Genomic DNA, 27,432 nt, shown 5'->3' with positions numbered 1-27,432 from the left:
TTCAGAGATATGCACGAGCTACTACTTTCATCCGTCCGACTATTCCTATTAGGAGACTTAACAAAATTCATCAGTGAGAACAAAGATTCACAAGCGTATATGGTTGAAACCAAAACACTGGTGGGATATAGGAAGGCAGGAAGAGTTAAGGCAGAGGCATAGAAATTGCTCTTCCCCTCTCTCGTCAATCCATGTCTATGGTCTTAAAGATAACTTGTTATGTTAAATTGTTTATTTATCTAAGATGCACCTACACTGAATTTATCTGAAAAATAAAAAAGTCGATATTAAGAAAGAAATTGTAAATGGAAGATTATGAGAGGGTTTTGCATACCAGCAGAACTTAGTGGCGTGCCATGTTTGGCATGCGTGCCAAGGGTTGCCCACCCCTGGCCTATGTGGTCCTCACGTCCGTGCAAGCGATGTCATCACAAGATGGCCATCACAAGATAGCCACCAAAAGATTGCCACGTGCCCAGTGCCGCTCTACGTGGTGAGGTCTAGGACTCCCATGCCTCCACACGGCACAGAGGAGGCCAGTATCGGCATCTCCTCCACCTCATGTGAAGGAGGCGGGTCCCAGTGGAAGAGACGGGTCTCGGTAGAGGATGGCAGCTGAGGGCGATTGGGCCCACAGGGGAGGGCAGCTGGGGTCAAACAGGCTGGCAGGGGAGGGCAGCTGGGGGGAATGAGGCCAGTGGGGAAGGGCAGCTGGGGGAGATCAGGCCAGCAGGGCAGTAGTTAGGCATCAATTGGGCTGGCAGGGGAGCGGTTAGGGAGCAATCAGGCTGGCAGGCGGAAGCACTTAGAGGCAATCAGGCAGACAGGCAGGCGAGTGGTTATGAGCCACTGGTACCGGATGGAGAGAGGGATGTCCGACATCCCTTGAGGTGTCCCAGATTGGAGAGGGTGCATGCCGGGCTGAGGGACACCACCACCCCCCATGCACGAATTTCACACACCGGGATGCTTTATTAATAAGCCATAATCAATCATCCTTAAGTTGGCGTTCATTTTGATATTTTAGGTAGAACTTTCCCCTCCTGTGTCCTCAGCTGACTCTGAGTCAATGTTTGTTAAAGAAGGGGAGGATGTACTCTGCTTCCTAGGGTAAGAAGAAAAAGAAGAAGGTCAAGGTTTTGACTCTTGAAAGGAGCAATTCAACTATTCATTATTTCCTCATTTTGCATAAGAATTCTGAGTGTTCCCAATTATTTACTTTTTTAGGAAGACCTCCTGCTCCTCTGACTTTGGTGTGTTTTTCTTTCTTCCATAAATATTTTTTAGCCAAAGAAGCCGCTTTCTCCAAAATCCACGTTCCTAGAAAACAGATCGGGAGACATGAACTCTACATTTGCCCTGCTTTGTCCCGCCACAGTACTTTGTCCTCCTCAAATTTACCTCAATGTCATTATCTGATGATGCCTTTGATGTCTTGAACTTGGAGAAAAAGCTGCTTGGAGGAAAATACATACCAACAGTTAGTGATTCATGCCATTCTCCATGACTCTCGCACATATAGTTCTGGTCTTATTCGGACTAATTGGGTACCTGGGTCCATATTCCTGAGCAAAATCACCACAGACCTGGGACCTTGAAAATGATTCCCTGCGTGCTGGGCTTCCAGTTCTCTGTGACAGTTTAAAATGGCCCTGCAATGTCTCTGGGAGACCTATGTATGTGGTTTGGCATGGGGTATAGGCAGGATTTTCAGTGTTGCTTACTGCATTTTTAAGCATGTGCAGTGTGGACAAAAGGGGCCACATGCCAACCTGAAAAGCTCAGGGGAGGCCTGCATGGCAGTCTTGCAGACTCAGAGACCTAAAGTAACCACAAAAGATGGTCTGAAAATTACATATTTAACTGCAAACAGGTTATAGTGGGTTGTCATGTCCTAGGCCAGTATTTTCCCTGACAAAGATCAACTTAGATCTTTACTGAGCCCATTTGTCTTTTTACCTCTAAGATAACATATCTGTGAAATGTCTGGGTAATTTGTAAATTCCTTTTTTCTGGACCTTCAGGGTGCAACAAATATCACCAGGACATTTCCTCATTGTTATGTTGTCAAGTTAATTGTCAACTGTTAATGATGTGGAACTATCCTGTGTCCATCTATGTAAAAGCAGCACATGTCCACCATTTCACTTTTTATCCTATCCCAGAGGTTTTCCTGCTTTGCTTAATCCCAACTCTTTAATCTATCACCAATGGATTTCATGTAATCCACCTACATCCCTTTCCTTTGATTGCAATGCATAAATACAGATGTAACCTGCCATTCTTTGGAGCATTACCTCAATTCCTAGAGGTTCTGATTCCCAGCATGTCGACAGTTTGGCTCAAATAAACTCACAAAAATTCTTTACAATGTTTTTTTTATGTTAACAGCAGCAAAAATTCAGCACTCTTTGGGGTCACCAACCTGCACCCAATCCTGACCCAGCCTCTCTCTCTCTTTGGCCTGAGCACGCCTACCAACTCTACCACTGTAATGACAGAATTGCACACATTGCTCCTATAAAGTGACATCCTTGAGATGCTTGGTGGTTTTCAGATATGCGTACCCTTGATGACCCGTGTACTTTCACGAGTGTCCTTAAAGTGAACACAAAGGTTTAAATCTCTTGACTTTCATGATTTTGTGAGGTTTTCTGACTCAAGTGAATAATGAACCATTTTCAGAGGTCACCTCTGGCCGCTTACAGAAAGAGGAAGGTCCTTTCCTTATAAAATTCTACTTTAAAAATCTCCAGACCCTTATTTACCTTGAGCTTCGTCTTTTTTGTAACTTCCTCCGAAAAATCTATTTTGGAAGAAAACAGCATCGTGATTATTCATACAATGACCACTCTTTCTAAAACTTTATTCCTTCTCTTTTAAGTGAGATGGTAACTTTTTGAGGACAGACTCTGCCTAGTCCTTTGACTCTTCCATAGTCCTATCTTAGGACCTTGCATGCAGCTGGCAATGCATTTTCTTGGCTGTTTCAGATAACATTCAGCAGATAATTCCCAATAAAAACTCTTAGAAGTAGCAAAGAAAATGAAAGTATCTACCCGAAACCTACACAGCAGCTCTGTTTTCTGTTACTATTTATCATTGTCGAGGAGGTCCTAATCAATGTAATAGGAAAAATGAAGTACTGGGAAGAAAGAGACAAAACCTATTTGCACATGAGATGATGCACAACCTAAAAAGCCCAAAAGCATAGATTAAAATTTTTTGGCAGTAATATGACAACTCAGTAAGAAGGCTAAATCAAGACATGCAAATTTTAATAGCTTTCCTACATACCACAAATAATTAATAAAAAATGAAATAGGGGAGAAACCAAGATGGCGGCATAGGTAAACACCGGAAATTGCTGCCTCCCACAACAACTTCAAAAATACAATGAAAAGACAAAACAGACATCATCCAGAACTACAGGAAGGCTGGCTGAGTGGAAATTCTACAACTAGAAGGAGAGAGAAAAGCACACTGAGAGTCAGAGGAGCTGCGAAAGTAAAGTGCAGAGGTACGGAGGCTCTAGCGCACGGAAAGGTGCTGGTACCTGAGGACGTGGCTTTCTTTTTGAATCGGGAGAGAGTCTCCAGCTCCCAACTGCTCTGAACTGCAGTTCGGGGAAGTCTCTGGGGACCCAGGACTCATACCGGGAGAAACTGGACTGTCTGGCAGCGGACAAAACTCGGAAGTTGAGGGCGGCTTTCCCTCAGAGTTGCTTGCAGCAATTACTGGGACACTGAGATTCGGGGCTTCTTAGGACAGGGCTGAGGATCAGCCATAGCTGCTTGCTCTGCCCTGTTGATTCCCTGATATCCAGCCGCACCCAGGATGAGGCAGAGGATTTGCATATGAATATCCTGGCCCTTTGCAATCTGAAAATTACCCAACAATTTGCAGCTGGGCCAGACAGACCCAGCACTTGCAAGAGAAGGCCCAAGGCCCCACAGCAGCTTGCATTGCTTCACAGCTGGGCCTCATCTGGGCACCTCCAAACCCCCCGAAAAAGAAGGGGAATCTGCAGATCTCTTTGTAGCTCCTGCTGGGTAGCCTCAGGCAGAGGCTAAATTAGCACCTCCTTAGATCCAAGAGCCAGTGTACCCAGTGGTCAGAGTGGGACCATCCAGATTACAACTCCTCAGATCCATAAGGGTCACACTCAGGTGGCAGACTCAGTGATCACCAAAGCCCCAAGGAAGCAAGTCTTGCCCCAGAAGGGTGTCTTCAGCACAGAAGTTCTCCCACTGCAGACACAGCTGATTCTCACAGCCAGTTGGCCTGGAAGTCAATTCCTCCCAGTGATAACTACAACAATCAAGGCTTAACTACAACAAGACTGTGCACAAAGCCCACAAGGGGGTGCACCAAGAATGTCCACCTCAGGTAATTGGGGAGACTAAGCCACTGGGCCCTATATGACATCTAGCACAGAAGGCCACTCTATCAACACAGGGAAGCAGCCAAAATGTGGAGACAAAGAAACATGACAGAAATGGAGGAAAGCAAACTATTGGATTTAGAGTTCAAAATCACACTTTTAAGGTTTTTCAAGAACTTTCTAGAAACCGCCGACAGATTTAGTAAGACAGAAGAGACCACCAATAAATGTAGTGAGATCCTTAAGAAATCTAGTGAGAACATCGAGGGTATGAAAAATGACCAACTAGAAATTAAGCATACACTCACTGAAATAAAGGATATTATGCAGAGTTCCAACAGCAGACTAGAGGATCGCAAGAATCAAGCCAATGATTTGAAATACGAAGAAGCAAAAAACACCCAATCAGAAAAGCAAAACTAAAAGAAATCCAAAATTATGAAAATAGTGTAAGGAGCCTCTGGGACCCCTTCAAGCATACCAACATCGGAATTATAAGGGTGCCAGGAGAAGAGAGAGAGCAAGATACTGAAAACCTATTTGAAGAAATGATGACAGAAAATGTCCCCTATCTGGTGAAAGGAATAGACTTCCAAGTCCAGGAAGTGCAGAGAACCTCAAACAAAAGAAATCCAAAGGGGACCACATCAAGACACATCATAATTAAAATACCAAGAGCAAAAGACAAAGAGAAAATCTTAAAAGCAGCAAGAGAAAAAATGTCAGTTACCTACAAGGGAGTACCCATATGACTTTCAGCTGATATCTCAACAGAAACTATGCAGGCCAGAAGAGAGTGGCAAGAAATATTCAAAGTGATGAATGCCAAGAATCTACAACCAAGATTACTTTATCCAGCAAAGCTATCATTCAAAATTGAAGGTCAGATAAAGAGCTTCACAGATAAGGAAAAGCTAAAGGAGTTCATCACCCCCAAACCAGTATTATATGAAATGCTGAAAGGTATCCTTTAAGAAGAGGAAGAAAAAGAAAAAGGTAAAGATACAAATTATGAACAACAAATACACATCTATCAACAAGTGAATCTAAAAATCAAGTAAATAAATAATCTGATGAACAGAATGAACTGGTGATTATAATAGAATCAGGGGCATAGAAAGGGCATGGACTAACTGTTCTTGTGGAGGGAAAAGGAGGGTATGTGAGAAGAAACAGGACAAAAATCATGCACCTATGGATGAGGTCAGTGGGGGTGGGGGGCAAAGGGCAGGGTTGGAACTGGGTGGAGGGGAGCTATGGGGGGAGAAAAGAGAAACAACTGTAATAATCTGAACAATGAAGATTTGAGTATTTAAAAAAATTAAAAATCCCATAAAAAATGAAAGACCATTTACAGTATCAATAAAATCTATAAAGAAACAAACTTAACAAAAAATGTTAAGACCCATTAAAACTCTTCTAAAAGACTTTAGAACGAATACACAAGTGAAGTACTATGTTCCTCCAAGGTAGTAAAGATGCCAATTCTCCCTAAATTAACCTACAAGTGCAATGTAATCCTATTCAAGTTCCAAGATGATTTTTAAACATAAACCGACCAACTGACATTTGGTAGAGAAAATATGCAATGAAATGTATGAAAAAGATCAAAAAGGAGGAGTTTAACTTCCAAAAAGGAGTTTAAAAAGGAACCGGAATTATATAGTGACAATTATATCCTCTAGCCAGTTTTGCTCAGAGGATAGAGCGTTGGCCTGAAAACTGAAGATTCCTGGGTTCCAATCTGGTCAAGGGCACATACCCGGGTGGCAGACTCCATCCCTGGCAGGGGATGTGCAAGAGGCAGCTGATCAATGATTCTCTCATCATTGATGTTTCTATCTTTCTCTCCCTCTCCCCTCCTCTCTGAAATCAATCAAAATATATGTATAGTGATACTGCTACTGGTACAAAAAAAGATAACTGGGTCAGCAGAATAGAGTCCACAGATTTCAGGTCAGTAAAGAAAGAATGAGATCTTCAATAAAACATTTTAAGACAATTGGATCTTCACATAGGAGAAAAACAGTCAACTACAAGAAAAACAAATGAAACCAATGATAGTTTTTTTTTTTTTTTAATTTGAGAAAATAAAACCCAAATATTATAAAAAGGACTAGAAGAAAATATCAGACAACTTTCATACTGTGAGGTGACAAAGACCTCGCTAATAAAATCCACACCCCATAAACCATGAGAAGATCAACAGATATGTTGACAGATGTCTACACACAGCCTACTCTTCACAGCCCTTGCCCTCTTCCACCCTGGACTGTCTTCTTCCTGTTGATTTATGGAAATCTTTTTACATTAAATAACTTAATCCTTAGTGGCTTTCATTTAATTTCAATGTTTCAAATATTCCCCAGTGTACTTTTTTGTTGTTAATCCTCACCTAAGGATATTTTTTCCATTGTCTTTCAGAGAGAGTGGGAGGGAGGGGGCAGGAGGGAAAAAAGAGAGAGAGAAATAGGAATGTGATAGAGGCACATCTACTGACTGCTTCCTGCATGGCAGGTGCCCTGCAACCCAGGTACCCGCGCTTGACCTGAATCAAACCTGTGACCCTTTGGCACTCAGACTGATGCTCTCACTATTGAGCAACAGTGGCCTTGGCCCCGTGTTTTTGTCTTTAAGGAGATAGAATAGCGGAGTAAGAAGCAAAGACTTCACAGTCAGGCAAAACAGGGTCCTGCTTTTGACCTTGCCACTGGGAACTTAAGTCGATCTCCATCTTTGGGAGAAGGTGGAACTATCTTCCTCACAGGATTGTGGGGATTGAATCACTCAATATGTATATGGAAACATCTTCATCCTGTGCTTGGGATCAACCAGTGCTAAGTTTGCTAATGGTGTCACAGAAAAGCTGGTCAAATCTATCAAAGTTTCTGCCTGTGGGATCAGACTCAAAAAGCTATTTCCTGCCACCAGATTATAAATATATTGCTTCTGTTTTCTTCTTGTACTTATACAGGTTCTATTTTTTTTTACATTTACATAAATATGTTTGTTTAAGATGAGAATATAGATTTGCTATTATTTTCCCTCTCAAATAATTAGGTGGCTTTTCTATTCCCATTTTTCATTTTCTTCCACAGATTAGAATATTAAAATGTGATATTTCAAAAGTCTTAGGAACACATAGGTCTGAAGCCACTTGGTCTATACACATCTCTGCTCTGCTCTATGATGTGTTCACCTAGGTATTTCTGTCTTGGGGACACACATTTTAAAAAATTGTTTACCATATTTTTAAGTTCTCAAGGGAGGCGAATTCCTTACTATCACCTCAAAAAAAAGAAAAATAGTGACACAGCTCACAAAAGGACTAGGAACAGCATGGCTGGAAGACTCCGGGAAAGCTTCATGAACAAAAATAAACCTGAGCTGGCTTTTGAGATATTCACAGGACTTTCCCAGGGAGAGCACAATAAGGGAATTTTAGATGGGCAAAGGCATTTAAAAAAGTGGGAATGGGCCTGGTGTGGCTAGGTTATGGTGAGGGGTGGCTTTGGCTGGAATGGAGGACTGCCATGACTGTTGAAAGGGTAAATAAAATATATTATGTTGGATTTATAGGGTAGAGTCAAGATCGTCAGCTTATTAAATCATTCTTTTATTTTTTTTAAATATATTTTATTGATTTTTTTACAGAGAGGAAGGGAGAGGGATAGAGAGTTAGAAACATTGATGAGAGAGAAACATCGATTCAGCTGCCTCCTGCACATTCCCCACTGGGGATGTGCCCACAACCAAGGTACATGCCCTTGACCAGAATCGAACCTGGGACCCTTCAGTCCGCAGGCCGATGCTCTATCCACTGAGCCAAACCGGTTAAGGCTTAAATCATTCTTTTAATGTCAGCAATCTGCCTGTAGGGAAAGTACACCATTATGTAATTGAACAAAAGGGACACAGACAAGCTCTAGGAACAGGTGACTCTAACATGACATGCTTTAGAGAAGCCTGATGCAGGATTTAGTTTGCAGTGTTTTAACTGAATCTACTAACACCATGCCTTACACACTGGAGAAGAAAGCTGCTAAGTAAACCTTAAGAATTGCCAAGATCACACTTTTATAGTTATGCCATGTCCCATCTGCTAGGGTGACATAGCTCCCTGAGGTTGGAGATTCTATATCTCTCCTCATTTTAGCCAACACAAAAAGAAGTCAGGAAGAGAGTAATTGGTGAGTACATCAACCTAACATCATTCATGTTGAGTTGAAGAAATTTTGCTATCATATCAATTCTGGCATATCAAACTTAAGTTTCAAAATAGTCTAGTGACTGGTTTGGCTCAGTGGATAGAGCATTGGTCTGTGGACTGAAGGGTTCCAGGTTCGATTCCAGTAAAGGGCACATGCCTGGGTTGCGGGCTTGCTCCCAATAAGGGGTTTGCAGGAGGCAGCCCATCATTGATGTTTCTATCTCTCTCTCCCTCTCCCTTCCTCTCTGAAATCAATAAAAATATATTTTTTAAAGTGGTCTAACGGCTTATTATCTTGATTTAATTTTCACAGATATCTGGGAATGGGCTTCCTTTAAACATCCCTGGAATATAATTTTTAATAAAAAAAGAATAAAGCATATCTCAGTGCTCATGACTAAAGAAGAGTATCAAGTAGGAGTAGACAGGAAAGTGGCTTTGATTTTCAGGTTGTAGGTTCTGAAACTCCTCAAAGATGGACTATATATTAGAATCTGAATTAACTTGTCTTACCACGATGAGACAGAAAACTACAAAGTAAAACATCGTTACTGCAATCACAGGTGTTGCAATGATGACTTCTTTCTTATATCTTGGCACTTCTTGCCTGAGCTAGAAGGAGAAGGAGGAGGAGGAGGAGGAGGAGGGAGAGGAAGAGGGGGAGGGGGGAAGGGGAGGAGAAGAAAAAGAACAGCAACAACAACAACATTAAAAAAAAATCCACAAAGATATGGAAAGCATAAAAACTATTCTTTAGCCTATTCTAATGAATTGCTAACTATTCTTAACTACTATTCTAAAACCCCACCTTTCCACGTGGTTCTTAAGCAACATACCAAATCTTATAGGCTCTTAAAGAACATACCACATCGAATGTGTTATGTTATCTGATCATTAGCATGTTCTTGTACAATTTGTTTATCTTGGAATTTAGGTCCTCTTCTCATGTACCCTAGGAACAGTGGCACAAATCTCTAAATGAGCAAAGTGGAAGATCACTGTCTAAGCCAAAGTCACATGATCAAGACATGATTGAGACGAGGTGCCCCTGGTCTTCCTACCTGGGTACTTTCATGGCATGTCCTAAACGAGTGATAGCGAACCTTTTGAGCTCGGCCTGTCAGCATTTTGAAAAACCCTAACTGAACTCTGGTGCTGTGTCACATATATTAATGTTTTGATATTGGCAACCATAATAAAACAAAGATTTATATTTTTGACATTTATTTTATATATTTAAATGTCATTTAACAAAGAAAAATCAACCAAAAAAATGAGTTCGCCTGTCACCTCTGATACGCCATCACTGTGACCTAAACTGACTATAAATCCAGGTCAGGTGTTTCAGGACCTGTCCTCACCTCATTGGACGCCTTCTCTTCCTGCTTCCTGGGGGCTTGCATCCTCTCATCTTTCCATTGTTCCGCATCCCACTCTGGGTTGGATATCTTTACTTCCTGCTCCTCGGTGAGCAGTTTCATCAGAAGGCCTATTCCAGAAAATAGAGTTTCCTCGGTTAATTTTTGAAACTTGAATAGTTAAGTTCCGGTTTAACAGAAGGATTCCTTCTGTTGTTTTTCAAATGATTCCGGGGCATATCTGCATCGTGTACATTTGAAAGAGGGAGTTTAATGAATGGGAATAAAGTTGATTCTATATCTTCTAGATTTCCCTCCAAGAAATAAGGCAATTGGTTATTTAGTGCACTATTAACATCACTTTTATCACTAAAGCCTAGCTGCTCACTCATAAGGGAAGTGTCGCTCTTTTTGTTTGAGGATGCCCTCTCTGGCTCAATTGTCAGCTCAGTTCTGATGTTCCTCCGGCCTTGCAAGGCTTTGATGACAGGTCCTGCTAATAGTTGTTCATCTGTCCAAAAAGAAGAAACCACATTTGATATTGAAAGACTCATGGGACAGATATTTGTCAGTCCAGAGCCTACATCCCAGTCCAATATATAGGGAATCGGCAAATACTTGAGTGCCATTTGGAGAGGAAAAATATAAACCCCAACTTACATCTATGATTGTTGACAAAACCAAAGGAGAAACTGTATCTTTTTAAACAAGTGGTTATTTACTTAGAACATTCCATAACATGACATATGGTGACTATATTTAGGATTATTCCATTGGTCCCCAAGGGCCAACTGCCCGTTACTGGAGAAAAGCCAGGGCTCGAAGACCCACTCAGTTAGACGCTCTGCAGATCTACTGTGAACTCCTCACATTCACGCACCCCATCCTGTCCTGCTTCAGATGCAGAGGGGGCCTGAGCCTTCCTCTCTCCACTCTTCAGGATGCTTGTGTTCTTGCTACCATCACAGATGACCACGATTCACACCCACTGCTAACACGTCCTCATCTGGACATACCCTTCTCCACTAACCCACCGATTCCTTACTTGGGTGCTGCCTCCACATAAGCCAGCCCCATAACAGACGGCTCTAAACAGAAAAGAACAATATGTCTACCCTCGCTCTGTGCTTAAGATTTAGACAGGCACTTGGGATGTACGTTAAGAGACTTGCCAGGTTGTGCACCACTGTGGAATGTTCAATAAATCTATGGACTAATACTTGGGGTTCTAAAATACAGAAGGGAAAAAATAACTTTTGTCAGATGCCTACTTTGCTATCATTTCATGTCATTTCTTATATTTTCAGCTGTACTTGGGGAACCCTCCCAAGATTCTGACTGTGTGAAGGTCAAGTGTGCCATTGTGCAGCTGGTACACAAGGATTTTCAGAAGAATTAAAAGTATTGCTGGTGGTGATAAGGGTGAGAGAAGAAGGTAACGTCCTGGGAAAGAGCATGGGCTTGTGGAGAGCCCCAAATTGGGAGCTGGAGACCTGGGCACGCGGTGACAGCTCTTAGCCCTTTCTGATCTTGTTTTTACTCCCCTTTAAAGGAGATTAAAATGCCTAATCTGCCCACTATTGGGGCAGAAGGGAGTAATATCATTGGTCAAAACATTGTTTTGAAAAATAAGCAACACTGACTTCATATAAGTAGCATAGATCACTGATGGAAACTTGTATTTAAGCTCTCTGGGCGTAAAAGCACATTTTGGAAGTTATCAAGTAGCTGCCAATAAACCTAATGTGGAGAAAAATACTTAAAAGCACACGACTGTTTGGTGGATAGAAAACCTTGTGCTTCAGCACAAGCTCAGAGTTGGACAGTCTAAGAAAGAGCCCTCCCATGCCTTAGAAGGGCTGAGTAGCAGCTTCTGGTGATGGATCCAAAAACTCTCAGGTTCCAAATAAAACAGCATCATTTGTACTCTTTTCATAAACTTGCAAAAACAAACAAAATAAAAATGTCTACACTGCAAAGGGTAATTGAAACCTGATGCATACAAAAGAGTTTACAAACTGTGACACACTAATGAACAAGTTCTCATTTGGAAGTAAAGCACCCAGCAGAGAGCACCACACACACGATGTGGCCATTAATGGTAAGACCCTTCCCTTCATCTGACTTTCAGCAAGGAGTAGTTCTTAAAATTTTAGAGTTGAACTCTGATTAAATGAATAAAAATAATACAGTTACTTTACTTGGCTAAAAATGTATCGTCATTGATTACAAATAAAAAGTGAAAACAAAATAAAAATTAAAAAGTTTATCATCAGGCAATTGAGACTCACCACAAGGTGTGTTGGTCACACATTCGGTCTGACAAAGCAGTTTGACCGTCTTGGCAACAGCCTCAATATGATTTTTAAATTGGCAGAGGCAGCAGGCCAAATGGGTAGGTAAGATACTATAAATGGAAACACAGAGAATTATATTAGTGACAAAGGAGTTACTTGGAAAATAATTTTTTAAAAAACTTAAACGTACACCTACTGTATGACATAGCCATTCCACTTTCAGGCACTTATCAAGAGAAATAGAAGTATATTTCCATAAACAGACTTGTACATATATATTCACAATAGATTTATTTATAGTGGTCAAGAATTAGAACAACTCAAATAGCCCTCAATGTTGAAAAATACTGATATATCCATTCTTAATGAAATATTATTCAGCAATAAAAATAAATGAATTAATGATAGGCAAAAAAACATTAGGCAAATATGGACTAATCCTATATAATAAAAGGCTAATAAGCAAATCGAACAAAGGGCAGAATGACCAGTTGTTATGATGTGCACTGGCCACCAGGGGGTAGACGCTCAACACAGGAGCTTCCCCCTAGTGATCACTGTGCTCCTGCAGAGAGAATGCCTCTCAGACAGAAGCTGGGCTTATGGCTGGCGAGCACAGAGGTGGTGGCGGGAGCCACTCCTGCCTCCACAGCAATGCTAAGGATGTCCAAGTGCTAGCCTAGGCCCACTACCTATTGGGAGCCGTCATTTGGGCATCCACCAAGATCTGGGCTGAGAGACACTCCCCTGCCCGCCCCCCCCCCCCCACTGCACTATTTTCCTGCACTGGGCCTCTAATCTTGAAATAATCATCAGAATAAAGGAGGCCAGTTAGAAAAGAGTAGATACTATACGATTCATTTATATAAAGTTCTAGAAAATGCAAACTAACCAATAGTAACACAAAGCAGAGCAGTGTTTTTACAGGAATTGGGGAGGGCAAGGAGGAATGGGAAGGAAGAATTATAAAAGGGACATGATGCAGCTTTTTGAGGTTATAGAAAGTTTGTTTTTGATGATGGCTTTGTGGTGTGCACGAGGCAACCAATCAACCAATTGAAATGTCTCTCTCACATCTCTCTCTCTCTCTCTCTCTCTCTCTCTCCCCCTCTCTCCCCCTCTCTTCCTTTTATCCTACTCTCTTCCTCCCTTCCACCCTCACTCAAATTCAATAGGAGAAATATCTCCTGGTGAATATTAAAAAAAGACAAACAAAAACATACAAACAAAAAAACATTCCAGCCTGCCGGTGTATTTTAGAGATTGAGAATTGACATATGAACCAAGAGGTCACAGTTGGATTCCGGGTCAGGGCACAGGCCCGGCTGCAGGCTCAATCCCCAGTAGGTTACATGCAGGAAGCAGCTGATCAATGATTCTCTCATCATTGAGGTTTCTATCTCTCTCTCTCTCCCCCTCTGCCTCTCCCTCTCTAAAATAAATAAAAATATATATTTTTAAAAACTTATGGTCTTCAGTGATACATTTAATAGAAGGCACAACCTTGGAAAATATATTTAGTAAACACATATCTTACCGAAAGGACTTCATATAAAACACTCTTAAAACTCAATAATAAGATAAATGTCAAATTAAAAGGATTTGAACAGACACTCCATTGAAAAATATATTTTCACATAGACATTCCACACCCTCAGCTATTAGAGAAATGCAAGTTAAAATCACACTGCAATACAAATGCATTCCTACTAGAAAGGCTAGTTAAAAAAAACCACAGAAATATAAAGATCAGGTGAAAATGTGGAGCAATTGCAACTCTCATCTACCACTGGTGGGAAGGCAAGATGGTACAACCACTTTAGAACACAGTTTAGCTGTTTCTTTACTAGTTAGGTATACACTCAGCATATAATGCAGCAACCCCACCCTTAGGTATCTTACTCCAAAGCAATGAAAACATATGTTCACACAAAGACCTGCATGTGAGTATTTTTAGCAACTTAATTCATAATAGCCAAAAAACTAGAAAGAGCTCAAATATCCATTACCTGATTACTACAGAAACAAACTAGTATATACACACAATTGGAATACTACGCAGGGATAAAAAAAGAAATGTACTACTGATAGATGCAACAACTAAGATGGATCTCAAAAGGATCATGCTACATGAAAGAAGCCAAACACAAAAAGCTACATTCTACATCAAGCCCATGGCCACCTGCCTCATTTATTTGGACCATGTTAGCCTTTGAGTTTGACACACTTGCTCTACATGATTTCAATTATAAGACACTCTATAAAAGGAAGGACTATAATAATAAAAAATCAGACCGGTGCTGGATAGGGGCTGGTGGTGGGAGGAGGAATTGACTGCGAAGAAATATGAGAGGATCCTAGCCGGCTTGGCTCAGTGGATAGAGCCTGTGGACTGCAGGGTCCCAGGTTCGATTCCAGCCAAGGGCACATGTCAGAGTTGTGGGCTCACTCCCCAGTAAGGGGTGTGCAGGAGGCAGCCAATCAATGATTCTCTATCATCATTGATGTTTCTATCTCTCTCTCTCCTCCCTTCTTCTCTGAAATCAATAAAGAGATATATTTTAAAAAAAAAAGAAATATGAGGGGCCCTGTGGGGATGATAAAAGTGTTCTGGATCTCTAATGTGATGGTGGTACATTTATCAAGACTACACAATTATCAAAACTCACTAAACTGTACGCTTTAAAAGAGAGAATTATTTTAAATACAAATTATACTTCAATAAACCTGACTTAAGAACATAAAAAAGCAAACCCAAAAGAACTAAGTGAAAATAAATATAAGAAAAATCAACTTACAGTTTCTCTAACTCAGGGGCTGTCATGAGAATGTTATCAAGTGTTGTAAATGTCACTTGTGTTGTTCCCATGTCTCTGAAGGAGAAAGACCAAACATGCATGATATGAACCCAAAGACAAAAATTCTATTCTTGAAAAGACACTTAGCAACATCCATTTACTTAAATCCTGGCTTCTCTGTCAAGCCAGCTCCATAATTCAAGGTGCTTTAGTTTACTTTCCATACATAATCATTTTAGAGAGCTCTTCTTGAAGAAATTTAAATGTATTGCATCATCAAATTAATATATTTTCATCATCAAATTAATGGCTTTGGTGAACAGTACAATGTGATATTTTGTTTTTTGTTACCATCATCCTACTTCCCTTCCTCTGTTCCAACCACTATTTGATCACTCTTTTAAAAAGACAGAATGTACAACTTATTCCTTTTTTCTTTCTGAGATGCATGGTATTTCTACATGCATCTACATGTTTCATGTCAGAATGTGTTTGTCAACACTGCTCCCTTCCTCTGCTGGCTGTCTTGCCCTTGTACGGTCTTTATCACTTTCATGTGCCAATAAATCATTTTTGAGAATAACCAAGTTAAAATTTAAATTATGAGTTTTTTGTCAAAATGCAAAATAGTTCATCTTTGACAAAAGAAAGAACAGAAATCATCTCATGAGCCATGAAATTGCTGCAATACTTACAAATATTTCAACGCTGGCAAATTAAAAAGATAAGGATCTTGAATCGTCATCAGAGGATTTTCATGTAGAATTCTGAAAAATGCAATAGAATTAAAATTGTCTGCATTTTTAATAACTGCCATGAAAGTTTATATTCATTTTGTTGGTTCAAAATGTGAACGTTGAAAAGAATCATTTTCTGTCTATTCCCAGAGATCACTGTTAGAATCTGTAAAGCATTCTCTTTTGTTGTTGTTAATCTCACCCGAAGATATTTTTTCCACTTCTTTTTTTAGAGAGAGTGAGAGAGAAAAAAAAAACAACACATCGATGTAAGAGAGACACATCGGTTGGTTGCTTCTACCACATGACCCAATGAGGGCCAGGAATAGAACCTACAACTCAGCTATGTGCCCTTGACCAGGTATCGAACCCGCAACCCCTTGTTGTATGGGCCAATGCTCCAACCACTGTATTACACGGGCCAGGGCTATAAAGGATTCTTTATTGGGGAACTACCCAAGTCTCTGAATGAAAAAGTGGAGAAGAGAAAGTAAAAAAAAAAAAAAAAAAAAAGAGGAAAGAAGTAGATAGCAAAGAAAACTATACTGAAGAACCTTTCAGATTGAAAACCCCATTAGTGACTATGCTGATAGGAAGCTCCTGCTCTACAGGAAATGCCATTTTTTTCTTTTTTATATTTCTTTATTCATATCACAGAGGAAGGGAGAGGAGAGAGAGAGAAAGAAACATCAATGATGAGAGAATCATTGATCGGCTGCCTCCTGCACAACCCCTACTGGGGATCAAGCCTGCAACCCAGGTATGTGCCCTTGGCCAGTATCGAACCTGGGACCCTTCAGTCCGCAGGCCAACACTCTATCCACTGAGCCATGCCAGCTAGGGCAAGGAAATACCATTTCTAATGTCCTCATAATTCAAGGTGCTTTTCTTTCATCTCCAGAAATTTTTAAAAATCCAGCGTAAACCATCCAGTTAAAAAGAAAAATAGACCTAATTCTTTGGTTTTGGAGCCACAAATAGGATAGATGTAAGAGGAACTGGTGAAAGCCATGCTCCTATCACATACTCCTATGTGTATTCTTGCATCACAGGCTTTCTTACAATGTATGTAATCACCTATTTACTTGTCAATTTCTTGACTATTAGTGCCTGACATTTACTAGGAATTTAATGGATGTTTGTTTAAAAATAAATAATATTTTGATTACATATCAATCAAATAAATAAATTTCTTAATTGACACAAACTTTTATTCCCAGTGCTGAAATAAATTTTCCTCTCAATTCAGTATTACCACCCTCCCCCCTCAATTCTTGAAAACAAAGAAGCCCATGCCAAAGGTCAGTTCTGGGAAAGCAGAGCATGGCATATGTCAGTTAAACAAGTCTCTTGGACACTTTGTACCTTAGTTTCCTCATTTAAAGAAGAAAAAAAAAAAACTGAGCTTGTACCCAGCCAACCAATCACTGTATGAAGTTTTTACACATAGCTTTTTACATGTGTTCATCTTCTATTTCACTTACAACTTGTGTAACAGCTGCATTCCATGCCAGGTCTGAAATGTTCCAAAGTTCACTTTGGTGATTAAATTGCAACCAAGATTTCTATTAAAAAAAGACAAGAGCAAAAGAAGAGAAAAAAAATTCTTTCAGATCACTTATCCTTTAGCAGAGATTCTAATTTATATATGATAAAACAACCTCAATACTCCCTCTATATACCAAAATTCTTACTATGGGAGATATTTGCTTATGGTTTATGCTTTCATGTTTATACATGTGGTGCATTAGATAAAAAAAAAAATGCTTCTATTAAACTGATCTATATTTCTCTGAAATAAAGCTACACAACCTCAACACTATTGACATTTGGGGCTAGATAATTCTTTATTATGGGGAACTGTCCTTTGCCTTGAACAATAATTCTGGCCTCTGCCACTAGATGCCATTAGCAAATCTACAGTTCTGACAACTACAACTCTCTTTGGCTATTGCCAAGTGTCACCTGGTGCAAAATCACCCTGGTTGAGAACCACTGCTATAGTATGGTTCATACTGTTTTTAACTTTTTGAGGAAAGTCCATACTGTCTTCCACAGTGGCTACACCAGTCTGCATTCCCACCAGCAGGGGAGGAGGCTTCCTTTTTCTCCACAGTCTCACCAGTACTTATCATTTGTTGATTTGTTGATGATAGCCATTCTGATTGGTCTGAAATGTTATCTCATTATTGTTTTGAGTTGCATCTCTCTGATGATTAGTGACTTTGAACATGTTTTCATATGTCTCTGGGCGTTCTGTATGTCCTCTTTCACAAAGAGGTTCTATTTAGACCTGTTCCCCATTTTTGTTGGATTATTTATCTTCCTTTTGTTAAGGTGTATGAGTTCTCTGTAAATTTTGGAGATTATACCCTTATTGGAAAAATCATTGGCAAATATGTTCTCCCATGCCCTGGGCTTTCTTGTTGTTTTGTTGATGGTTTCTTTTGCTGTGCAGATAGAATGGTTCATTCGGAATGTGACAGAATTCTCACACTAATCTATGCTAGAGACAAATGGGATTTTCTACATAAATTTAGTAGTTTTCTAGTAATAAAATTTTAATCTTACTTCAAAATAAATAACAAAAAGGTTTACAATTACGTTTCATGAAATTCCTAAACACAATGAGGTTATATTTATAACTTACATATATTGTAAAAGAGGTAATGAATCAAATGCATTCTTTTCAATAAATTCTATCTTATTACAGGACAAGTCCCTAGAAAAAGTAAAAGAAAAATAGTGTTTAATTACTTATTAGTATCTAATTAGTAGGAATAACTGGTAGAGCTTACAATAATATTGAATACACAGGTTTAGTCTAAACTGAAAACCTTAAGAATTGTGATTTGAACCATCTAGAACCCATTATACTGCCCTCACTCAAAAGTCTCACCATCAGGATCTTCACAAATACAACATACAACTATAGATCTGGATACATTTTGAAGGTATTTATTCCTGAGAGCAGAAGAATTGATTAGAAGACCCTTTGTGGTCTCATCAAATTTAGATTATGAGCTAAAGTTTATATCTTCGTGTACATTTATAAATGTCTAACATTAAAAAAAAATAGTCTCACATCTACACACCTCCCTGGTTTACTTCTGTGTTTTAGACAAATTCAATACCAGAAGAAATAAAAGATGCCTTTTCACATAACTTAAAAGGAAGTGACTGCTCTAAATAATACAGAACTTTGAACTAATACAGAACGTTGAACTAATGATACTTTCTATTATACTAATAGCAATTCATTTCTTATTATACATTGTTTTAATATCCATGTATTTAATGGCTTCAGTTGTACAGTGGTCGGACAACACAACACAACATGGTGCTGGATTTTTATTTGAAAACACCATCCCTTGTCTATAATTCACTGTCTTATTTCCATTGATTCCACTTTAGTCCCTCACTTTTCTCCTCACTTTTCTAACTGTCTTCTGACTGGTGTTTCCATCTATAATCTCCCCTTTGCTAAACCATCCTGCACACAGCCACCAGATTAACACTCCAGAAGGGGTTCTCAAATACCAAGTCAGCATCACTTGGGAACTTATTAAAGATGGAAATTCTCAGTCTGACTGTGGAGCGACTGAATTAGTAACTGAGGGTACAGCTTGGGTTTTAACAAGCCCTCCAAGTGACTCTGTTGTAGGCTAAAGCTTCTCCTCGAGCAATGGTGTGATAACTTGGTACTTGGTATTCAAAACTCCAGAAGATCTGGCTCTAATCTCCTCCTCCGCCTACGTGTACTCTACAGCTACTCAAGGTACATTTTCCCAAGCTCCTTTTGCAAGCTTATTCTACTCAAGATGTCTGTCCATTGATCCCCAAAAGCCCTTCAAGGTCGTGTTCAAACAGCATTGCTCTACTGACATCTTTGCTGATCCAACATAAAGTCTTTTTTCCCTCTGCTGTCACCAAAACCAATTTATATATTCATTTCTTACCAAATTTTAATAGAGTTATTTTTGCATCCTATCTCCTCTGAGTATAAACTCCTTAAAGTATGGACTGGGTCTTGCTCATCAGCATTGTCTACTGACATGCAAACAGGTGCAAACTGAAATATTTATCAAATAAACAAATAGCTGGGAAGTAGAGAGAAAAATGATTTTTAACAGAAATGTAGTTTTATTATTTCATGGCTCCCTCTTGTGTGCCACTGCAGCACATAGTCTTCCATTTAGCACTTGTGCTCTATGGTTTGAGTTGATATGTTTATTTTCCCTATGAGAGCATCAATTATCAGAAGGGTAGGAACCCTGACATAGCTATCTAGTGCCTATAGTTCTAGGTACAGTGCTTGGCATGTTCTGTTTTAGATTGCTTATTGATAGGCATTTTTTAATGGATGGGAATATTTTATGCTAACATCAAATAGGTAGCTTACAAAGTATTTCACAGTAGAAGTAATGAATGACATAACCTATTGAGCAGTTGTTTACTTCATTTTATTTCCTCCAAACTGTATGGAAGGTTTGAAAGCGAGATAGCAAGAAGACCAATATAAAAGTGGATGTCCCTCTGAAGTTTGAAAGGTTTAATAATACAAATGACTATTTTTAGTGTCATGTGAGGCTCTTTATACCTACTTGCCTGAAGCCTTCCATATTTGCAGAAAGAATCCATTTGCTAAATAGCATCATTCATTAGCCTAATAAGGATTTATGACAGACACACCTCTGGGTGCCATGGACAAAGAATCATAGTTGAGTTTTTATCGTAACCAACATCTCCCTATTTCTAAGTAAATAGGATACGAGAAAAGCATTTCTTCCTTGACAAGGAGGCTGAAGAGATTTTTATTTTCTAATTAGTGAAGTTAGGGGCATTTCTGATATATTTACTTAGTGGAGACATTTCTAATACCACTTAACCATCATTTTAAACATTTACTTTTAGTATTGGTATACCAATTCTTGCATTGAAATCCTCAACACCAGTCTGCTCTCTTCATAATATAATATGTTCTTAATAATATTTTTTACATAAGTCATCTGCTAAAACATTTAATTGTAAATGTTAATCTAATTTAGAATCAATTATAAAAAAATTTTGGGTTAATGGCATTCAAATTAATGTAAATGCTTTATAGTTTCTTGTCCTATAGGAGGCAATTTGAGGTTAAGCTAAATTCCTCTCATTTGACTAAATCAACATTTTAAAACCTTTTATGTAAAGGTCAGACAGTAAATATTTTAGGCTTTGCAGGCCACAAATAGTCTGTCTTGCATATTCTTCTTTGTTTCTTTTCTTTCAAAGTCCTTTAAAAGTGTGAAAATCCTTCTTAATTTATGTGCTGTAAGATCCAAACAATCTGGAGGAGGAAGGAGGTGGCCAGGGAGAGGTAAATGGGGGGGAAAGGATACTTATGTAATACTTTAAAAAATAAAGAATTTAAATTAAAAAAACGTAATGAGCAATCATAGGCCCATTTTGATTCTTGGGCCCTAAACTAAATATAAATATAAGCAGATGGTATATAAACCTTATATAACAAGGCTCATAATGGTGTGTATCATTACTCAGACCTCATCACCACTTTTACTCCATAACTGAAGAGTTTTTCCTATCAATATTTTGTCTAGGGGGCTAAACTGAAACTGAAAATGTATAGGAGATATTAAATGCTAGAGATGAGCTATACAGACTTATGGAATTGTAGAATTTTATTGCTGGAAGAAATTGTAGAAATTTTTTCATTTGAACCCCTTATTTATTTTATAGATAACATAACTAAAATCTCATAAGTAAATACAATTAACTTACAAATACTGGAGGGAAGCCAGGCCTTCAAATGAATCTTTACGTAATTCTCTCAAATTATTTGCACTGAGATTTCTGAAAAATGAAAAGGTTATATCTGGATCAAAATGCAAAATAACTACAATTATTTCCTGCACAGAAATATATATGGGGAAACCCGGGTAATGGTGCCCGCGAAATACCCTAATTTTTATTTAATCGAAGGAAGATAATCTGTGTGTTTTTTTTTCAAACCTTTCTTCTCCTGTCCTCTTTTGCAAACAATATAGCATTCTAAAATGGATTCACTTTCTTTACTCAGCTTTCTTTCTTTCCAAAGAACTTACCAATATTTGAAATGATATGTACCTAGTTAATACGTATATATGTGTGTATATATATACACAATATAGGCCTAGTGCACAAAATTCATGAATAGGGTAGGGTCCATATACCTGGCTGGTGATCAGGGCTAATTGGGACCTTCCGGCTGCCTGGCCAGGGCCTCCCTTCCCTGGTTGCTGGCTGCTGGCCAGGGCCTTCCTTCATTTGTTTCGCACCACTCCCTGATGGTCAGCGCACATCTTAGCAAGCCATCGGCCTCCCAGTTGAATTCCCATGGGGACAATATGCATATTAGGCTTTTATATATATAGGTATTCATTTTCATATTATATACTTGTAAACCCCTTGAAAAATGGAGTAATTTGTCTACTTTGTTCTTGAGCATGTAATTCTGGCACATAAAACAGTTCCTGGCACACAGCAGACGTTCCATAAATACCTTTTCCATGATTTCAGAAAATGACAAACATCATTTTCAGTCTACTACTTTTGTTTAAAACAAATCATCCATTTATTATTACTCATGAGAATAAGCACAGCTTTATAGGCAAGGAACTGTCTTTCTTTTCCTCTACATTTATGACTATGAATCTTTGGAGACAAGAGCCCTGTGAGAATTTCATAAAACTATGGACCCTTTCCCTAGAAAACTACACTTTCTTGAATACATGCCAAAGTGTGCATATAATTTTCATTTGCTGATTACCACTTCAGGCCAGAGTCGGTGAATAGCATTGTATGGATTGAATTCAGGGGGCCAAACCTGAATGGGAAATAAAATTACATCTCTATTTTCATGAACATCTACCAAAAATTAGCATTGGCCTACATTGTGAATGTAGGCAACAAACCATACTAGATTAACAGTATAGTACTTCATTAGGTCTCCAATAAATTCACAGATGTTTTCATATAATATATTTGTTGCAGATATCTCAAAATAACATTTATTCTCATGACTACATTGAAGTTATAATAGTTATCAGATCAACCACTATAGCTTGTGTTACTTATAAGAGGAGCAGATTTGCCATGGCTGGTTTTGCTTAGTGGTTAGAGTGCTGGCCAACAAACCAAAAGGTCATGGGTTCAATTCCCAGTCAAGGGCACATACCTTGGTGGTAGGTTCAATCCCTAGCCCCAAACCAGCAGGAGGCAGTCAATCGATATCTCTTTCTCATGTCTTTCTATCTCTCTCTCTCTCTTTCTCTCTTTCCCTCTTTCCACTCTCTTTGAAAAATATTAATGGAAAAAATATCTTAGGACAAAGATTAAAGAAAAACGTAAAAAAGAGAAGTAGTATCAATAATATTTTTATTGCTTTAATTTAAAAATATACTTTTGTTAATTTTACAGAGGAAGGAAGAGGTAGAAAGAGAGAGAGAAACATCAATGATGAGAGAGAATGATTGATCAGCTTCCTCCTGCACAGCCCACTGGGGGTTGAGCCTGCAACTGGGCATGTATCCTCAATGGGAATCCCACAGGGACTTCGATGTGCATAGGCTGACACTCAACCACTGAGTCATGGTGGCTGGCCTTTCAATAATCTATTTTTTTTAAAATTTTAGACCTAGCTGGTTTGGCTCAGTGGATAGAATGTCTGCCTATTGACCAAAGGTCCCGGGTTCAATTCTGGTCAAGGGCACATACTTGGGTTGCAGGCTCTTCCCCAGCCCAGGCCTGTTAGGGGCTCCTGCAGGAAGCAACCAATCAATGTGTCTCTCTCACATTGATATTTCTCTCTGTCTTTACCTCTCTCTTACACTCTCTCCAGAAATCAAAGGGGAAATATCCTCAGGGGAGGATTAAAAAATAAATAATCATAGGAAAATAAAAAATGATTTTAAATACGCATTTTAATAATAGCTTTCCTTTATTTCCATATATATTTTAACTTATACATCTTTTAAAAATATAGTCCTCAAGAATATAGGCTTCTGCAGATAACCAAGAGATATTTGGGAGGAAAAATGGTAAGAAATGGTGCAGTGTGGGGGGTCCACTGACTCTAAGTTAGGAAGGCAGCCAATCAATGGATTCTCTCTCATCATGGATGTTTCTATCTCTCTCTCTCTCCCTCTTCCTTTCTGGGATCAATAAAAAATTATTTTTAAGAAACAGATGTTCAATAAATAAATAAAAGTATCTGAATTCACAAGTAATCAGAAAAATTCAAACTTAGGTGGGACCGCCTTTATTCACCCATTAGATCAGCCAAAAAATGGAGACTATCTAGTGATGGAAGGATAGAAGACAATAAATACTGTAGTTGCCCACTTAGTGGTGTATAAATTGGCATAATTTCTTTAAGGAAAATTAAATGCTGTATCAATATAGTTTCATCCCAACAATTCCATTTCTAAATATCTATTCTACATAAATACCAGCCCATGGTCCCAAAGATGCATGGACAAGAATGTATGTTGCATCAAATACATGTAACAAGAAAACTGGACATAATCTAAATAGCCATCAATAGGGGGATTATTAAACTATGAAATATTCTGAAACAGTTTAAATGAATTGGGTAACCCTCTCTCTAACAAGAAGGAAACATGTGTAAGATATATTATGAGGAGAAAGAATCAAGACGTAGGATGTCATCAATTATGTAAAGAAAGATATGAAAATCACATAACATACCTATTTTGCTATCTGTAAATATGTATGTAGGCAAATGCATTGAAAAGGATATGTAAGGAAATATAGGAAACATAGAGAAGCAGTTACCTTTGGGTGGGGATGAGGACACAAGCAGGGTTTTCAGTATATCTGCTCTCTAATTTTCATATATTAAAAAAAATAATCATGTATTGCTTATCATAATAGAAAATAAGTTTCAATTGACTGCGATTATAAAGAGGGCCTACCAAATTTAATTTTTTAAAATGAACAGAATTGCAATCAATAGACTTGATTTGGGATACAGAGTAGGAAATACCTTTTCTCAGAGCTACTGACCTCAAAATTCTGGACCAAGAAGTTCTTACAATGCAGTTAGTTTTTTTAAATTTACGTATGGAGAGAATATACTCACAGTTTCTCAACCAAATGGTATGACTTCCACGTATCTTTACCAATGTAAGAAATGGCGTTTCCTTGCAAGTTTCTGCAAAGAAACAGTTAATATCATTGAATAAGTAAGAAACAAATGAACAGAATAAGTAAAACAATCATTGCAACCTTGATATTTAAATGGAGGAAACACAAGCTTTCTAATCTACACATCTGACAGCTTTCCAGTTTGCACAATTAATAAAGATATAATGTGAGCTCCAGTTGGTTTTGCTCAGTGGATAGAGCATCAGCTTGTGGACTCAGGGGTCCCAGGTTCAATTCTGGTCAAAGGCACATACCTGGGTTGTGGCTCCATCCCCAGTAGGGGGCGTGAAGTAAGCAGCAGATCAATGATTCTCATCATTCATCTCATCATTGATTCTCATCATTGACCTCATCATTCTCTCTCTCCCTCTCCCCTCCTCTCTGAAATCAATAATAATGTATTTTTTTTAAAACCCACAAACAGTGAGAATGTGTCCATGAATTACAAGTGTTTAAAAGAAGCTGTTAAATTCCTGAGGTTCAGTTTCAAACACTAATTCTGTGGATGACTTTGAATCTTTAGCTTTGTCCTCATCCCTCAGCAATAACTTACCTATTCAGTTTACATATTTTTCAGGAAGGTCAGAAAAAGTCAGTTATCTGTCTGCCCCTCTGCCTAGTGGACATCTCCTCTCAAGCAGAAGCCTTCTTGTTGCTTTATGCTCACCAATGAAAGAAGCCCAAACTGAGCTCACCTCCTAAACCTGGCTCTCTTTCACAACTGCTGTATGCCCACCTGTCATACCACCATCATTCTCCTCATCATCCAGGACAGAAATTTTCCAGGGTCATATTTGATCTTTCTCTTGACTGTACATCCCATCCTCACTCCAGTCAATTACTAAAGCTTGTCAGTTCTTCCTTTATAGTGTTCTGAGGATTTTCTTTCTTCTTCTATCACAACATTCTGATTCAGAGTCTTCTCACTGAACTCCTAGAGTATTCAACTTGGTCTCCCTGAGTCAAGATTTCCTTTCTAGATCACTCTACCTATGGAATCTGAAATAATCCCCACCCCGCCCCCCCCCCCTTTTTTTTTACTCATCTGTCTTTCTCACTTGAAAACTTTCACTAGAACTCCTTTTTTCAGTGTAACTTCGAAACCCCTAGATCTGATAGTCAAGAGTTTTCATCATCATATTTATCACTACTTCCTAAATCAATTCTTTATAACCAGACTGGTCTATTAAGTCATGATCATTCCTGTAGCCATGCCTTTGCCCTACTGTACTCACTATTTTACCAAACCATAGCCTCCCTTAAGTCCCAGCTAAACTTCTGGGTTATCCATGCAGCTTTCCCTGACTTCCTTACACCAATAACTAAAGATTCTGCTGTATTATAGCACCTCTGGCCTGTATTTCTTTCAGAGCTTAATTATATATCACCTCCTTTTTTATGTATATTCCCTTTCTTCCCCCCTACCACTGTCATGTTCCATAGACAAAGTCATACTTCTGTGGCTCACACAGTACTTAAACCTGGGCTGGGAACAAAATGGGTCATTTATATAGAAAGCCAGGGGACAAAGATAAGTTCTAGATATGACTGAGGGATCAAATAATAATAGCGAACACAGACATATGTTAGGAAACTTTATAAATTATATATATGTATACACACACACACACACACACACACACACACACACATTAACTCTCCTAAAACTCACAACAATCCTATGTAAAGGTAACTATATAATCTTCATTTTACAGGTGAGGAAATTGAGTCTCAACACTAATAAAGGCGTAGTGGGTTCAAAGCCAGTCACTCTGGCTGTAGAATCTCTACTCCTAACCACTTTGTTGTATCACCACCAATGAGTCTGGGAGAGGGCCATGTGGCTATAAAGAGAATGAAGCATAAGTGGGAGGACAGTAGAGGTTAAGGAATGAAGTGCTAGGGCTAAAAATTTGGAAAAATAATATGGGCAATTACAAGCAAAAGACTGGTTAAGGGGGAACAAAGTATTAAGAAGAATAAAGATAAGGAAGAGCTATCAAAGAAAGATAAAAACAAAGTCATTCAACATGATTTGGGGGAGATGAGGAAGGTCCAGGAAGACCTCAAGGAAAAGGCTGCCATGTCAGCCAGGATGCAGAGAGCAAATGAGGAAAGGCAATACTTACAAGATGGTGAAGGTGCCATTATAGGTGCTGGGCTCTGGTACTGGCACTCTGTTGAGCCTCTGCTTTGAGTCAAAACCAATACACGACAGTGTCCCATTACTGCAGGTACAGAGCTCACAGATGTTCATGGTGGCACTCTGTTCAGTCATTGGAGGAACTGTCTCTGATGTCTCTGGAGGCGGAGTTATGGTGACTTCTAGGTTGAACAGTAGACCTGTGGCTGTGACCTCAGGAAAAGTTGGCTGCGTAACCTGAGCAAGTTCTGGATGTTGAAGTGTCACCTCGGGGTGCTTTGCAGGAGCTGTAGTCTGC

The 27,432-nt window shown here is 39.0% G+C and overlaps 1 protein-coding gene across 1 annotated transcript; it reads right to left on the bottom strand.

Annotated features, from left to right (window-relative positions):
* Nucleotides 1–952: 952 nt before the first annotated feature.
* On the bottom strand, nt 953–27,165 carry LOC139016132 (leucine-rich repeat-containing protein 37B-like). The gene is made up of 15 exons (XM_070423774.1): nt 27,121–27,165; nt 24,927–24,998; nt 21,566–21,637; nt 18,435–18,506; nt 17,269–17,349; nt 15,743–15,814; nt 15,048–15,122; nt 12,244–12,359; nt 10,341–10,463; nt 9,956–10,083; nt 9,108–9,206; nt 2,769–2,806; nt 1,402–1,456; nt 1,220–1,320; nt 953–1,105 (listed from the first exon to the last, which is right to left on the bottom strand). The coding sequence occupies exons 5-15, from the start codon at nt 17,286–17,288 to the stop codon at nt 1,024–1,026; spliced, it is 909 nt and encodes a 302-aa protein (XP_070279875.1). The 5' UTR covers nt 17,289–17,349; nt 18,435–18,506; nt 21,566–21,637; nt 24,927–24,998; nt 27,121–27,165; the 3' UTR covers nt 953–1,023.
* Nucleotides 27,166–27,432: the final 267 nt, after the last annotated feature.

The sequence above is a fragment of the Myotis yumanensis genome, unplaced genomic scaffold, assembly GCF_028538775.1.
Source record: "Myotis yumanensis isolate MYYU_CA2020_CCGP unplaced genomic scaffold, mMyoYum1.0.hap1 SCAF_9, whole genome shotgun sequence".
NCBI classification, from domain to species: domain Eukaryota; kingdom Metazoa; phylum Chordata; class Mammalia; order Chiroptera; family Vespertilionidae; genus Myotis; species Myotis yumanensis.
This window is presented reverse-complemented; position numbering and strand designations above follow the sequence as displayed.